A 12,186-nucleotide genomic window follows, 5' to 3' on the forward strand; every position below is an offset into this window, starting at 1 on the left:
AACGCTCTCTTGCCCTGTTCTCTTCCTCTTCCTTCCATGCCAGCCTTACTGGTTGGTTATAAAATTTTTACTGCCACTTCAAATTGAATCAATCCTTTTGACTCATCCCCCATGAAGGAAGGGTGTGAAGTACTCTGAGTCCCTTACAGAGAAAAACTGAGGCTGCCAGGGACTTTGCTTCTCCAACTTCTTTTTCAGCCCTTGTCCCTAAAGACTCTTTTGTGAACAGAAAGGGGAACAGAAATGTTTAAATGGTTCTTGGGGAAAAAAAAAAAAAGCAAATAATCTGTTTTCCATGGACATAGTTGATTCAGTGAGAATTAATAGGCTTAGACTGCAGCAAAACTGATTCAGATGAGACATTAGAAAATACTTTCCGGTGTCCAGGAGAAGGCAGCCCTGGAGTGGGTGAGGAGTCTCCCTTTTTGGAGGTCTCAAAAACAGGTTGAGCGAGTGTCTCTGAGGAATGTTTTAGGTCTGGCTGATCCTGCCTTCGGGCAGCAAAGTGGGCTAGACAACCTCTCAGGGTTTCTCTACTGTTTTATAAGCGAAGCCCCCAAGTGAGAATCGGGCACCTCTCTATGCCTGGCCTCAGGACCTTTGCACGTCCCCTGCCTTTCTGCAGCGAAGCTCCTGGCTGTGAGTGGTGCTGGCACTGTGGGAGGGGCAGGTTGGTGTGAAGGTGGTGGGTCTAGTGGGAAAAGCGGCAAGGAGAAGTCAGAAAAGAGAAATTCAGTACTTTAGGAGAGGTGGTGTGGATGGAAAAAGGTAGAAAAGAAGGAGATGCCATATGGTAAGGAAACAACAGCAACAAAAAATCGTAGCAAGTACATAGTGATGTGGAGGAGCTCTGCACCCTGTTGAAGGGGTGATGGGATGTGGTGACAGCGAGAGAGGGAGTGACAAAGCCAGGGGGTTCACAGGTTGACAGTGTTTTACAAGCAGTGCCTGGGCCAGAGTATGGGCAGGGCTGGCAGGGCTGAACTGCCCAAGACCAGGCCCAAACCCTGTCAGGGACCTCGCTAACCCCAACCCCGCCTCTGGGATCCCAGCTGCGCAGAGCCAGGCAAGGATTGTCCTGGGAGAAGGGTCTGGCAGAGCATCAGTGTGACTTCAGACAGGGAAGCCCCAGCTGGAGCAGCCCTGCAGGATCCAGCATAACACCCATCGATGTCCCTCTGCTGACTGCGAGCCCCCGGGAGCAGGGAATGCTCTTTCAGGACCATAGTGGGATTTAGGCAACGTGCGTTGAGACCTGTTGAATTTTGGATATGAACATGCCTCCCCTCTCCAGTGACTGGATTTTGCCTGTCCTTTGTCTACTAGATCAGAGAGGCTTTCTGCAAGAAGAAATGGCTTCTTGGTTGTGGCAGTCGGTGCTACAGAGGCACTCAGCCTGGCAGCGTGGGGGGTGCCCTGCCTGCAGACACCCTTTGCTCCTGCTGTCAGTCAGTCTGTCTGCAGCCACATGTGCACGGGTCTGGTTTCAGAGGGAGTGAGGGATCCTTACACTGCAGCTGGGGCCACCTCTCGGGGCATGAGTGGTCTGCATTGAGGAATCTCATCATATTTGGTTTCCACATCATCCTTAGATTACTTAGATTACTCTTGTCCTGTGAGCATGGTGTGCAGCCGGGATCACTCACTCGTAATGCAAGGGTCAGGGGCAGTGCAAGTGCCAAGAAATGTGGCTGTAGGATGTAGACAGTAAGAGCCAGGTCTTGCTGCTTTGCAGCTGCTTGAGGAATTACCTGTATAGCACCAAACAGGAGGAGAAGGTGGTGGGAAGAGAGGGAAGAGGTGGTCTGGAGCAGAGATGAGTGGAGCACATCGCTTGGGTGGATGATGCATGTGTCCCTTGCACGAAGAAGAATCCTCCTGAACTGCCCCCAGTCATCTTGTACAGAGGCTGAGGAGGGGACCTGGACCCTCAGCCTCCAGAGGTGATGAGTCTGTGATGAGGGACTCGTCACCGAGTAACGAGGGGGCCACTAGCTGCCTCAGCTCCGCGGGCAGCCGCCCAGGTGGGGAAGGGTCTTGGCTAGCAGGGGTGGGTTGCTGTTGCCCTCCCGGCACTGCCTTGGCTGCCTGCCGTACCCTTTGTGGGTGCAGTTGTGCCCGGCAGGAATGCCCCAGGCAAAGGACCCTCGCGTGGCCGTGGAGGGTAGGTGTCCCAGAGGGAAAGAGGAAAAGACCACAGTGCCCAGTCTTAATAGGAAATCAAAGGGAAGGTTTTGGTGCATTCATCAGCAGGTCTTCTCCAGATTTACTGGCTGGGTTTCCCTCCAGAACAGCTGCCAGCATTTTATATATTCACCCCATGCTCATTTGGAGCTGCAGAAGCTTAGCCCGTTGCTCTTATTCCCAGTGTTTATCATTAATGCTGTGATCAGGCCCGGCAATCCTCGTCACAGAGAGGCTGTTCTGTGCTTAGCTCACAGGACCGTCCCTCGCCCCGTAGAGTCACTGCCCCAGGAACGTCACAGCACCCCAGGCCATTCCCACCCGGGGTCGGACACAGCTCCAGGCAGCACTGGGAGGTGCAACTTCTTCCCCAGCGCTGGCGGCCTGGGCTTCTCTGGGCTCCGGGAGCAACCCGGTGAAGGCTCGATAACGCCGGTAGGAGGGTTATCTCTGAATTATTAGAAGTATCATGAGACACACTCTTTGCATTTCCTGTTTTGCGTTTTTCTGCGATTATTAAAATGATACATTAACCAAAAGCCGGAGAACTCCCAGTCAAGCAAACAGAGTATAAAACTAATGACACTTCTTGGTAAAGCCAGCAGGATCACAGGCACTTCAATGCTGTGTTCGTCTTGGTAAGGGCAGTGCCTGCCGTTGCTCGAGTGAAGCACAGGATTATTTGGGAGCCTTCCCTGAGTGCTCCCAAGTTGTAACAGATTGGATTGCTTCCCTAGAAACCTGAATTTCTAGATTTTATGGTGTTTGGCATGGTACAATTGCACTCTCTCTAGCGTCTTTAGGTCTGAAGTCTAAATTATATAGCATTTTCACATTTTTCTTCTAATATCACTATGGATTAGAGAGGAAGACTCCAAAAGAAAGACAGATGAGAGACTATACCAGTCAAAGGCGCCAGCAGTTCCTCAGTGCCAAGCTACCCTGTGCAATATTTTGGAGTGTAGCAGGTTATGTCTTAGCTCATACTCGTGTTGCCATCTCTTACACCTCGGTCTGTGAGCTCCCAGAGGTTAGGTGAGAGTCTGGGGTTTGATTTCTTTATGCCCTTGTGACTGACCGTAGGTGTTACCTACCTCAAAATCTAGGCAATTTGCAAATATCTATGGTTGTGGGTTTGTTGTTTGTTTTGTTTTGTTTCGTTTTGTTTTTTTCTAATCCCCACCATTTTAAATTGCTTTCATGGCTTTGTAAGACCTAGTCTTGTTTTGTAGCCCAAGACTTAGTGCTACAGAATGCAGCGCTATGGTTTTGCAGTGCCAGGGTGCCCGTGCATTCGGAATCAGTGCCGGGCGGTATCACAGCACAGGCTGTGCAAAACCACACCCGTGACCGCCAGCAGCGTGCCTGCACTTTTCTAATGGGTATAGCCATGGGATCAAAGGGGCAATCTCTGCAAATTACCCTCCCGGGGAAACCCCGATGCCTGCGGGGTCGGCGTAGGCGCAGGCGGGCGCCCAGCGTGGGGGGCTCGGGGATAACGGAGCTGTGCTCTCCGGCCGCAGCCTCCACCGGGCTCCGGGGGCTCCGGGGGGCCTCGGGGCCACCGGCGGGGCAGCAGCGGCCCCGGAACGGGCCCCCCCCAGCTGTCGTGGAGCGGTTCCCCCGGCTCCCCGGGAGGGGCTCCCCCGCTGCCCCCCCCCCCCCCCCCCAGCCCCGGCAGGGCTCGGCCCCCGGGGCCGGCAGGGAGAGGCAGGACCCGGCCAAGGGCCCCACCAAGCGGTGGCAGCTCCTGCTGCAGCCCCGGGGGCTTTGCCGGAGCTGTCGGGGTGAAAACCGGCGTCTCTTGGCCCCGGGGACGGCGGACGCTGGGGGGGGGACGGGGGGCGCGATGCAGGGCTCTGCACCTCGACCAGCTGCGAGCACGCAGCCTCAGCCGCTTTCAGCGCCGGCCCTCCCGGCCCCTCCGGCCGCGGAGGCTCAACAGGCAGCGCTGCCCCACGCCCAGCAGCGCCGGCGAGGACAGCTGGCGTCTCCGAGGGAGCGGAGGTGCGGCTTGTCTCCTTTGGCTTTTGAAGGCTTCCATGCAGATGGCTGCATCTGAGCGAATCACCTACACTCCTCTGTTGTCAGCAGCGAGAAATGGCCGCGACGCATCTCCTGAAGGACGTAACTAAAAACAGCCCGGGGGAGTCGCGCTCCCCTGAAGGGCCTGTTCCTGCAACCCGCTGGGACGTTAACAGGTGACATCGGCACGTCTGAAGTTAGGTGAAATGAGCCCCGTTCTCCCTCTCCCCCAGCTGGATTTCTGCAATAAGCAGCTGTCAGGGAGAACGAAACGTCATCTGGCTGTTTCCCAGCCTGCCTCATTCCCCAGATGCTGCCAGCCCCATACCAAGGGGTGAGCCCGCGTCTCAGGGTGCCCCGGGTCCATGCTGCAGCCTGAGGATGGGAGCAACGCTGCCTCGCAGGCCCCGGGGCAGCACAGGCATGGCCAAGAGCAGATGGGGATCGAGGGGTCTCCCTGGGCTGCTCTGACAATTCCTCCCCATTTTTAAATCTGCCAAGACAACAGCCTTTTTTTCACAGCTGTTGGGATGCTCTTGCAGGATTACCTGCAGGGTAGGCAAGCCTTCCAGGCGTGGTCCTGGATGGACACCAGCTACAAAGCCTGCTCGAATCCTCCTGGTTTATAACATTGAGCTTTCTTGCTTGTTTCCCACACTTCCGCACAGCGATGCTGTAACAAAAGCTGTCCAGCAACCATAGTATTTACAGGCTTTTCTGTACTATAATGTGTGCGCTTCATACACCACAGTGTAGCCACAGTGGAGGAAGCCACGTGGCTTTTATAGGAAGAGCTGGGGAGGCTCATGCAAGACGGTGGGACTCCCAAGAGGGAGCCAATAGCCGAATTGCAGTTTCCTTCAACCTCCTGCCATCCAGCACAAGATCGTTGTCCCTCCACCACTAAACTGGAAAATCAGAGGCAATGACCTACTTCCCAGGCAGGGATCCGAGCAGCGCTCAGTGGATGGCATCATGATGGTGAACGCACAGGAGTGAGGTGCAGCCATGGGCAGCAGGCACTGCCCGTCCGAGCTCTGCCCCGGCAGCAGGACAGGCTCACCTCCAGTGGACTTGACCATGGAAACACAAACCGAGTGCCACTGACGGGAGTGAGCCCCATGGCTTGTGTCCTTGTAACATGCTGGGGCACGCTGTATCGCCTCCTGTAGGATGCTCTGCAGAGGCGTGTGCCCAGAGCTGGTGCCTTGACCCCATCCCGTCTCAGCTCCCTGCTGCCAGTGGTTTGGCTCAAGCTGATGAACGTTTTTCCAGAGCTCACTAGGGATGTGGTTACTGGGATCTTTTCTCTACCCTTCTCATTCCTGGTACTTCTCTACCTGCTTTCAGTTTTTTTCACTCCTTCCATTGGCTTCTCCTCTGCAAATTCATCATATGGTTGTTCAGTTTGGTGGCTGAGAAACAAGAAGTGCTGAATCTTTGAGGGCACCAGGCATTTGCTTTTGTCGTGGTCCCTTTGCCTTGCCCAGAGGCCTGGCAGGGAGCAAGGTGGCTGCAAGCAGAGAGTCCTGCAGTCCAAGACAGTCCTTGCAGCAATGGGGCATGTGCTGTTGGGATGCTCCGTCCCAGAAGTCAAGGGCTGTGGTCTCACAGGCTGCTCTGGCTTTGTGTATCTGTGACTGGGACAAAGTCAGACCTGAGTGAAACCACCAGAAAGGTGGAAACTCCACTTTCCTTTGGGACGTTTTCCTGGTGGACCAAAACTTTGACAGTGATTTGCTTCTTGTGGCATTCAAAGCCTCACTGATACTTAGATGGAGCCACGGGATGTAGCAGCAGTGGTGATGCCCCCTGCAGGGGTGTCCTACACCCTCTGGGCAGGTCCTTACGGCACAGAGTCAGAGGTGGGCTTGAGCCACCGTTTGCAGTGCTGAGCCTCAAGATCTGAGTTTCCCTTTGCTTTTGTCCTGCAGTCCCACCCGCTGTCCCTGTGTAACACCAGCGAGGATGAACACACCGAATCGGGATTCATCACCATTGTCAAGCTTGAACAGCCAGATCGGGATCCAAACCCCTGCCTGTCACTGGCTAACAAGGTAGGTGCAAAAATGTCCCCAATTGCACCAACCTGGGAAGTGAAACCTGTGGCACAGAAAAGAGTGACGGAAGGAGGAGGCAGCAGGGTGGGACAGAGCTGTTGGAAGGCAGAGAAAAGGACAAGGGTAGAGCAGGGTCCTTGGCAGAAGGGGTCCTTTGGGAGAGACACTGGGCCAGCCATCCCCAATACCCTTCCCTCCTTATTTTTTGGACTGCCTGGCTTTATAAGAGGTGTGGATTTTTCCCTAACCAGACTGCTCTGGGACAGCTCAGACCTTTCCCCAGCATCCATATGCTTTACTGCCCGGCAGCCTTGTGTCCCTCCTGTTTTGCAGCCTCCCCTTGCTTGCTGGCCTGTTGGGGAGATTGGTGTTTCCCTGTGTCCTCTGTCCTGTGGGAACACATGGTCCTGTCTTTAAAAATAATCTGTAATACTTCACTGGATGAGGCACGTGAATAGTCAGTGCTGAGCAATTCAGACAAATGCAAACCAGATGAACTAGCGGTGGGACGTGACTCTAACAGTGAGGGCCACCATCCACCCTGCAAAGGGATGGGAGATCTCAGAATTCTTCAGATCAGGTCTCCTGTGAAGGAGGTACCTTAGTGAAACAGCAGTTACTGTGTCAAAAGCTGAGGTCACTGGTACAATTCCTTGGCAATAAGGAAGTCAGGTAGGAACGAGGGTCATTTTAAGCCTTAAAATCTTTGTGTCTCGATAAAGTTCCGTGGATAAGGCTAACATTGCTTTTCCTTCAGTGGTCACGGCGTCTTTTTATTGCCTCTGTACTAAATGTTGTGTTATTTTTCCACAAGCATGAAAAAAGCCTTGTTTAGCTCCTCTTGGCTTTATCCAAGGATTGGCTGAGGAAGGACAAGACATGGTGCATTGCTGCACTGTGGTCATCCTCACGAGCCTTGCTCCCTTCAGGACCACTAACCCTCCCAAAGCAAATAAACCCCTGAGTTCATTGCCATGCTCATGACAGTTCACCGGCCTTTAGTCATCATTGCTTTGTTACCAGAGCTGAATACAACACTCTGTTTTTGAGATCTAGTAGAACATGACATCAGTTGCCATCCTGCCTGCAGGTAATCCTGCTCCAAGATCTCACCCAGGGAGGCTCACAGCTCGTCTCCCCCCAGATAGGACTAGCTTAGCCATGAAATACAGGAAGATGCTCCTTAAGCTGGCCACATCCCCAGGCCCTGCCTTGTACCTTGGTTCCTCCATCCCCCTGCAATTGCTGTCTGGCTGTTTCTCCATCGTCCTGAAGCTTCTGCCAAGCTCCTTCCCTCCAACATCATACAGATCTCTTCCTCAAAATCCCTGGACAACGCTTCTCCTCAAGAGCAGGGATATAGCTGTGGGATGTGGCTGGTGCTCACTGGAGCAGGAGCCTTGTTTTCCTGGCATGCGTCTCTTGCGGTAGAGCTTTGCGTGTTGAACTGCAGCGCTGTATCAATGGTGATAAAAATAGCCTTGTGCAAAGTGTTATCATAACCTCTGCTTTAGCTGTCACCCAGCCAAGCAGTGCACACAGACAACCCCATCCAGCCCAGCATGAGGAAAACTCCACCAGCCACATGAGCAACTTTACTGCTTCTCCTCTCTTAAATCCTAGAACTGCTTCAGCATTCAAAGCTAAAATCAGTAGGGAAGGTGTTAGGTCTGCAAGGGGAGAGTTAGGCATGGAAAATACCTCTGGAATAAATTCAAAAGGATTTCTTTTTCTTTCTGATGCATCAGTTGTAATTTTTTTGGTGTATTTTGCTTTCTGAGTGAACCATTGATTGCAAGTCTGGTTGACAGACTGCTGAAACCATCCTGTAAATACATATTTGCACCAAAAATGTCTCAGTCCTCAAAGAGGAAGGTCAGTTGTGCCACATGACTGAAGAGATCCAACACAAGGACAGAAAGCTCTCAGAAAATGATTGCAGCAAGCAGGCTGCGAATAGCTTGAACAAAAGTTGTGTCCTTTGCAACAGGAGTCAGAAAGACGTTAGGAAGAGTCACTGGTCCACTCTCAGTTGTTCTTTTCCTTATCGTTTGTGTCTTTAGCAGGATAAAATCTTCGAAAAGCTTTGAAAAGCTGTTCATTGTTCATCAAAGCCTGACTGGCTCCAATGGGTGGAAGTCACTACCTGAAAGTCCTGTTTCTTCTTTGGTGCTGGCAAACCCTGAGGCTCCTTTGATCCCAGGCAGGACCCTAGTCTCTGATCCCTTCCCCGAGCCTCTGATCCCACTTTTCCAGCTTCCTCATCTGGTCTACCAGACCCAAGAGTGTCAAATCCTACCAGCAACTCAGAGCCTTCAGCCCTGCCTCCGTGGTCTTCCCGACCACAGGCACCTCCATTCACATCCTCACCCCTGTCCCCAGTCCCAGGCACCCAGCTTCTTCCCGAGGAGGTGCATGGAGGTGACCAGCACCTGCGAGCGAGGCATGGAGCTGAACCTGCTCCGTTGCTGCGTGCCGCACCAGCAATGCCCCTTCCCTTCGCTCAGCCGGTGCCCATTTGGTATTGCAGCTGGGAAGCGGCGGCACTGACCTCTGGCCCCTGAGCTGGAGTTTGGCACTGCAGTGGGTAAACTGCTGCAGCAGCTCCGGCAGCTCCCTGTTTGCACAGGCGCTCGGCGACGCGCAGATCAAAGGGCTCCGCATGAGTAACAGCGGCCCAGCCCTGCACTTTGTTCACATCCCGTCTCCCTTTCACAAGAGGCTGCCTCTGCCTGCCTGGAAGGCTTGAAGGGCTTGGTGGGAGGACGTGGGTGACCCCGCAAGGTCCTCCAGGCAGTGTGCTTTGACCTCACCAGCGTGACACGTACGCTTGTTTGGGTGGGTCTCAAAGCTGTCCTCCTTGGACTGCAGCAACTGGTGGGCTGTGAAAAGCCATCCCACTCCTAATCCTAGACCAGCCCTGCAGCACAGGCATCGCCTGAGCTTCTCCCTGGTGAATGTGGGGACAGGGACCAGAAGAGCAACGTGTGTGGCAGTCAGGCCCATAGACAGCCCATGGCTGGTGCAGCCATGGTGAGAAGTGGGGACCTGCAGAGGTTTCTACTGTCCTGGGATGGGAGGGCTGCATAGCGGTCAGCAGGGCTAACGGGGCTTCAAATCCCTCCCTGGCAAATCCAGCTCTGAAGCAAAGGGGCACATGGCACAGACAGCTGGGGAATTTAGTGTTTAGGTTCATGACTTGCTGTGACTGCAAGCCCACGGACTAGTTTGACAGGAGAAACCATCCCTGAACTGCGGAGCTGTAGCAAGAGCAGGCACTGCAGCTCAACACAAGTGCAGAAACCAAGGTGTAAACTACTTTCTCAATCTAAGCAGCAGGTGCTTCTTTCTCCTGTGAAGAGCCAGGGAGGCAGATACATATCCAAATGGCAGATGTACAGATGTACAATACAAAATGTCCACTGAAGCTTCTGTTCTTTTGGACAGGCAAAGCTGGCGGGGGAGCGTGGAGCCCGTGCGATCCTTTTTGACATTACCGATGATGAAAGTGCTGCTGATCAGGTATAAACCCCATTGATATTATCAGCTAAATGCCAGTACTCGTGTCCCGTCCCAAAATGTGCCCAGCTCAGGACCCACCAGCCACCAGCACACCGTGGGAGGTGCCAGGAGGATACTGCAGGCAGGCTTTGAACGTTAGCTCTTACCCAGCTCATCCATGCACACAGACAGTGCTTTCTCATTTGCTCACTCTGTGGCATGTCCAGATCTCCACACAGCACAAGCAGACCAGCAGCTTGCAAACAGCATTTCCTGCTCTTAAAGGACATTGTCTGGTTAATTGAGCTTTTCTGTCAGGAGCTGGATGCTTCCTCTTGGGAAGTCACAGATTACCTGATCCCATCTAGTACAGACAGCCCTGGTGTACCTTAGGGGAAAGATGATTGCTCGAGTTTTCAAGCCAAACTCACAGCCACCCTGATATGCTGCTGGATGCTCCTGCTGCAAGTTTAACATTGGTTTAGAGACTGCCAGAGGTCCCTTCCAGCAACACTGCTGTCATCTCTGGAATGGAATAGGTTCTATATCGAAATAATCAAGGGATAATTAAAAGTATCCAGCATTAGATAAGAACACAGATAGAGGAGCTGGTGCCTGAGCTTATCAAAACTCTGGGCTGACGCCTCCTGTGCTTCTTTCATTCACTTACGGCATAATTTCTGATGCCAGAGAAATGCAGCAGTGAGTGCAGGCCCGTGAGGTGATGCTGAGGTTGCTCAGTAGGGGTATGGGAAGAGGTATAGTGGGTCAGTCTGATTCAGGTCAGTCTGGAGGAGAGGGCAGACATGGACACTTGCTGAGCCAGCCTGTTCCAGGCTGCCTGGACTGGGGTGGAAAACTGCTGGTAGGACCAGAAACAAACAGAATGCCCGGCAGATCACAGAGGGAGGAGAGGGAACACTGACGGGTCTCACAGGAAGAGAAGAGGAGGCATTTCTGCAGCGAAGGCAGCACTCAGCAGTGTGGTTGGCAGTTACCATGTGGAAGAGGAGAGACCAAGAACTTTTGCACACAGGGGCTGGAAAGAGGAGCACAAGAGACACTGAGCAGTGTCCAGTTGTGCATGAGGAGGCACCATGGGAGAAAATTAAGAAAGCCATGCTGAAGAGTTGGTAAAAGAAGGCGAGTTTCCATCTGATTTCATCATAGAGGGATAGTGCAAGTCTGGGGGAGCAGTCAGTCTCTAAAGTGTGTGCAAGAAGCATCGGGAGGAACCAGACGTGCCTGGGGTGCCAGGATAGTCCTTGTTCCAGGCTGTTTTGGACCATCTCTCACTGTGTTTGTTTCTTTGCAGCTGAGAAAGCCCAGAGGTCTGAGTCAGCCTGTCGTTCTGATCAGGGGCCACGATGCTGAGCTTCTCATGGGAGTCGTGAACAAGAACAGAGAGGCCCACGTGAAGATAGAGGTCAAGGAGCCACCAGCTTGGGTAAGAAACACACCATTCTCACTGCCTTCTGCATCCTCCCTCCCAGGCTGCTGTGACGTGGAATAGGACTTCCCCAAAGGTGCTGACCTTTCCTCCCCAAGGACAGAGATCACAGCCCTTTGCAGGAGCTGCCTGTCCTGCAGCATTCAGATGACGGGCTGCAAATAAAGGCTCACAAGTGCTTTCAGCTTATTTAGTTTATTTTGCTTAAACATCACAAGTGAGGTGAAGGGATTCCCTGTCTCTTCAGGTGAGACCAAGCCTTGATTTTCTCATCTTGTGCTACCTTAGACCATGGCCTCTAGGGAGCTGAGATGCTGCAAGATGGAGAAATTCCATTCCTGATGGACTGAACCCTTTTTCTGTTACCTGTAAAGAGCAAGGAGGGAGAGCTTGGCCAAGGATCCATGTATTCAAAGGCTGATGGTCAGGAACAGATCCAGATTCCCCTGCCTAGCCTCTAATTCCCACCCCTGCCACACAAGAGTAATTTCTTTCCTGTTTTTACCCAACAGCCGGACTACGACGTGTGGATTCTTCTCACGGTGGTCAGCACTGTGGTCGTCATCATTCTGATTTTTGTTGTCCGCACAAAGTGCCAGCTGAACAGGACTCAGGTAGGAATCTCATGGAGCAGATGTGTCTGAGCGAACAGAAACGCGTGAAGGATGGGAACAGACAGTTTGGGAGGGGAAATGTGCCTCTGTGTGAACAGAAGATGTGGCCACATGAGGCAGGAGCGGACCAGGGATGAGCAGCGTCATCCTGAGATGGGCTGGCAGCACCCCTGCTGCAGCGGCCTTGCTCTTCTCCTGCCACCCCACCAGCACTGCAGCCGGCAGTCCCAGCATCTTTCAGAGCTTGTCACAGCACCCAAAGCTGCAGAGCTGGCCCACGAGTTCTTCATTTTAAGAGTATTGTCTGTATTGGTAGAGAGTAGAAGATTTAGTATTTTAAACAGAAACTTAC

At 53.0% G+C, this 12,186-nt stretch overlaps 1 protein-coding gene across 2 annotated transcripts in view; it reads left to right on the forward strand.

Annotated features, from left to right (window-relative positions):
* Positions 1-12,186, forward strand: part of RNF43 (ring finger protein 43) — a 62,983-nt gene that overhangs the window by 38,283 nt on the left and 12,514 nt on the right. For both annotated transcript variants that reach the window (XM_075113115.1, XM_075113116.1), the window contains 4 exons: positions 6,144-6,266; positions 9,717-9,791; positions 11,086-11,217; positions 11,733-11,834. In XM_075113115.1, coding sequence (XP_074969216.1) covers positions 6,144-6,266; positions 9,717-9,791; positions 11,086-11,217; positions 11,733-11,834 — 432 coding nt within the window. The remainder of the gene's footprint in view (positions 1-6,143; positions 6,267-9,716; positions 9,792-11,085; positions 11,218-11,732; positions 11,835-12,186) is intronic.

This window comes from Phalacrocorax aristotelis, chromosome 18, assembly GCF_949628215.1.
Source record: "Phalacrocorax aristotelis chromosome 18, bGulAri2.1, whole genome shotgun sequence".
In the NCBI taxonomy this organism is placed as follows: Eukaryota; Metazoa; Chordata; class Aves; order Suliformes; family Phalacrocoracidae; genus Phalacrocorax; species Phalacrocorax aristotelis.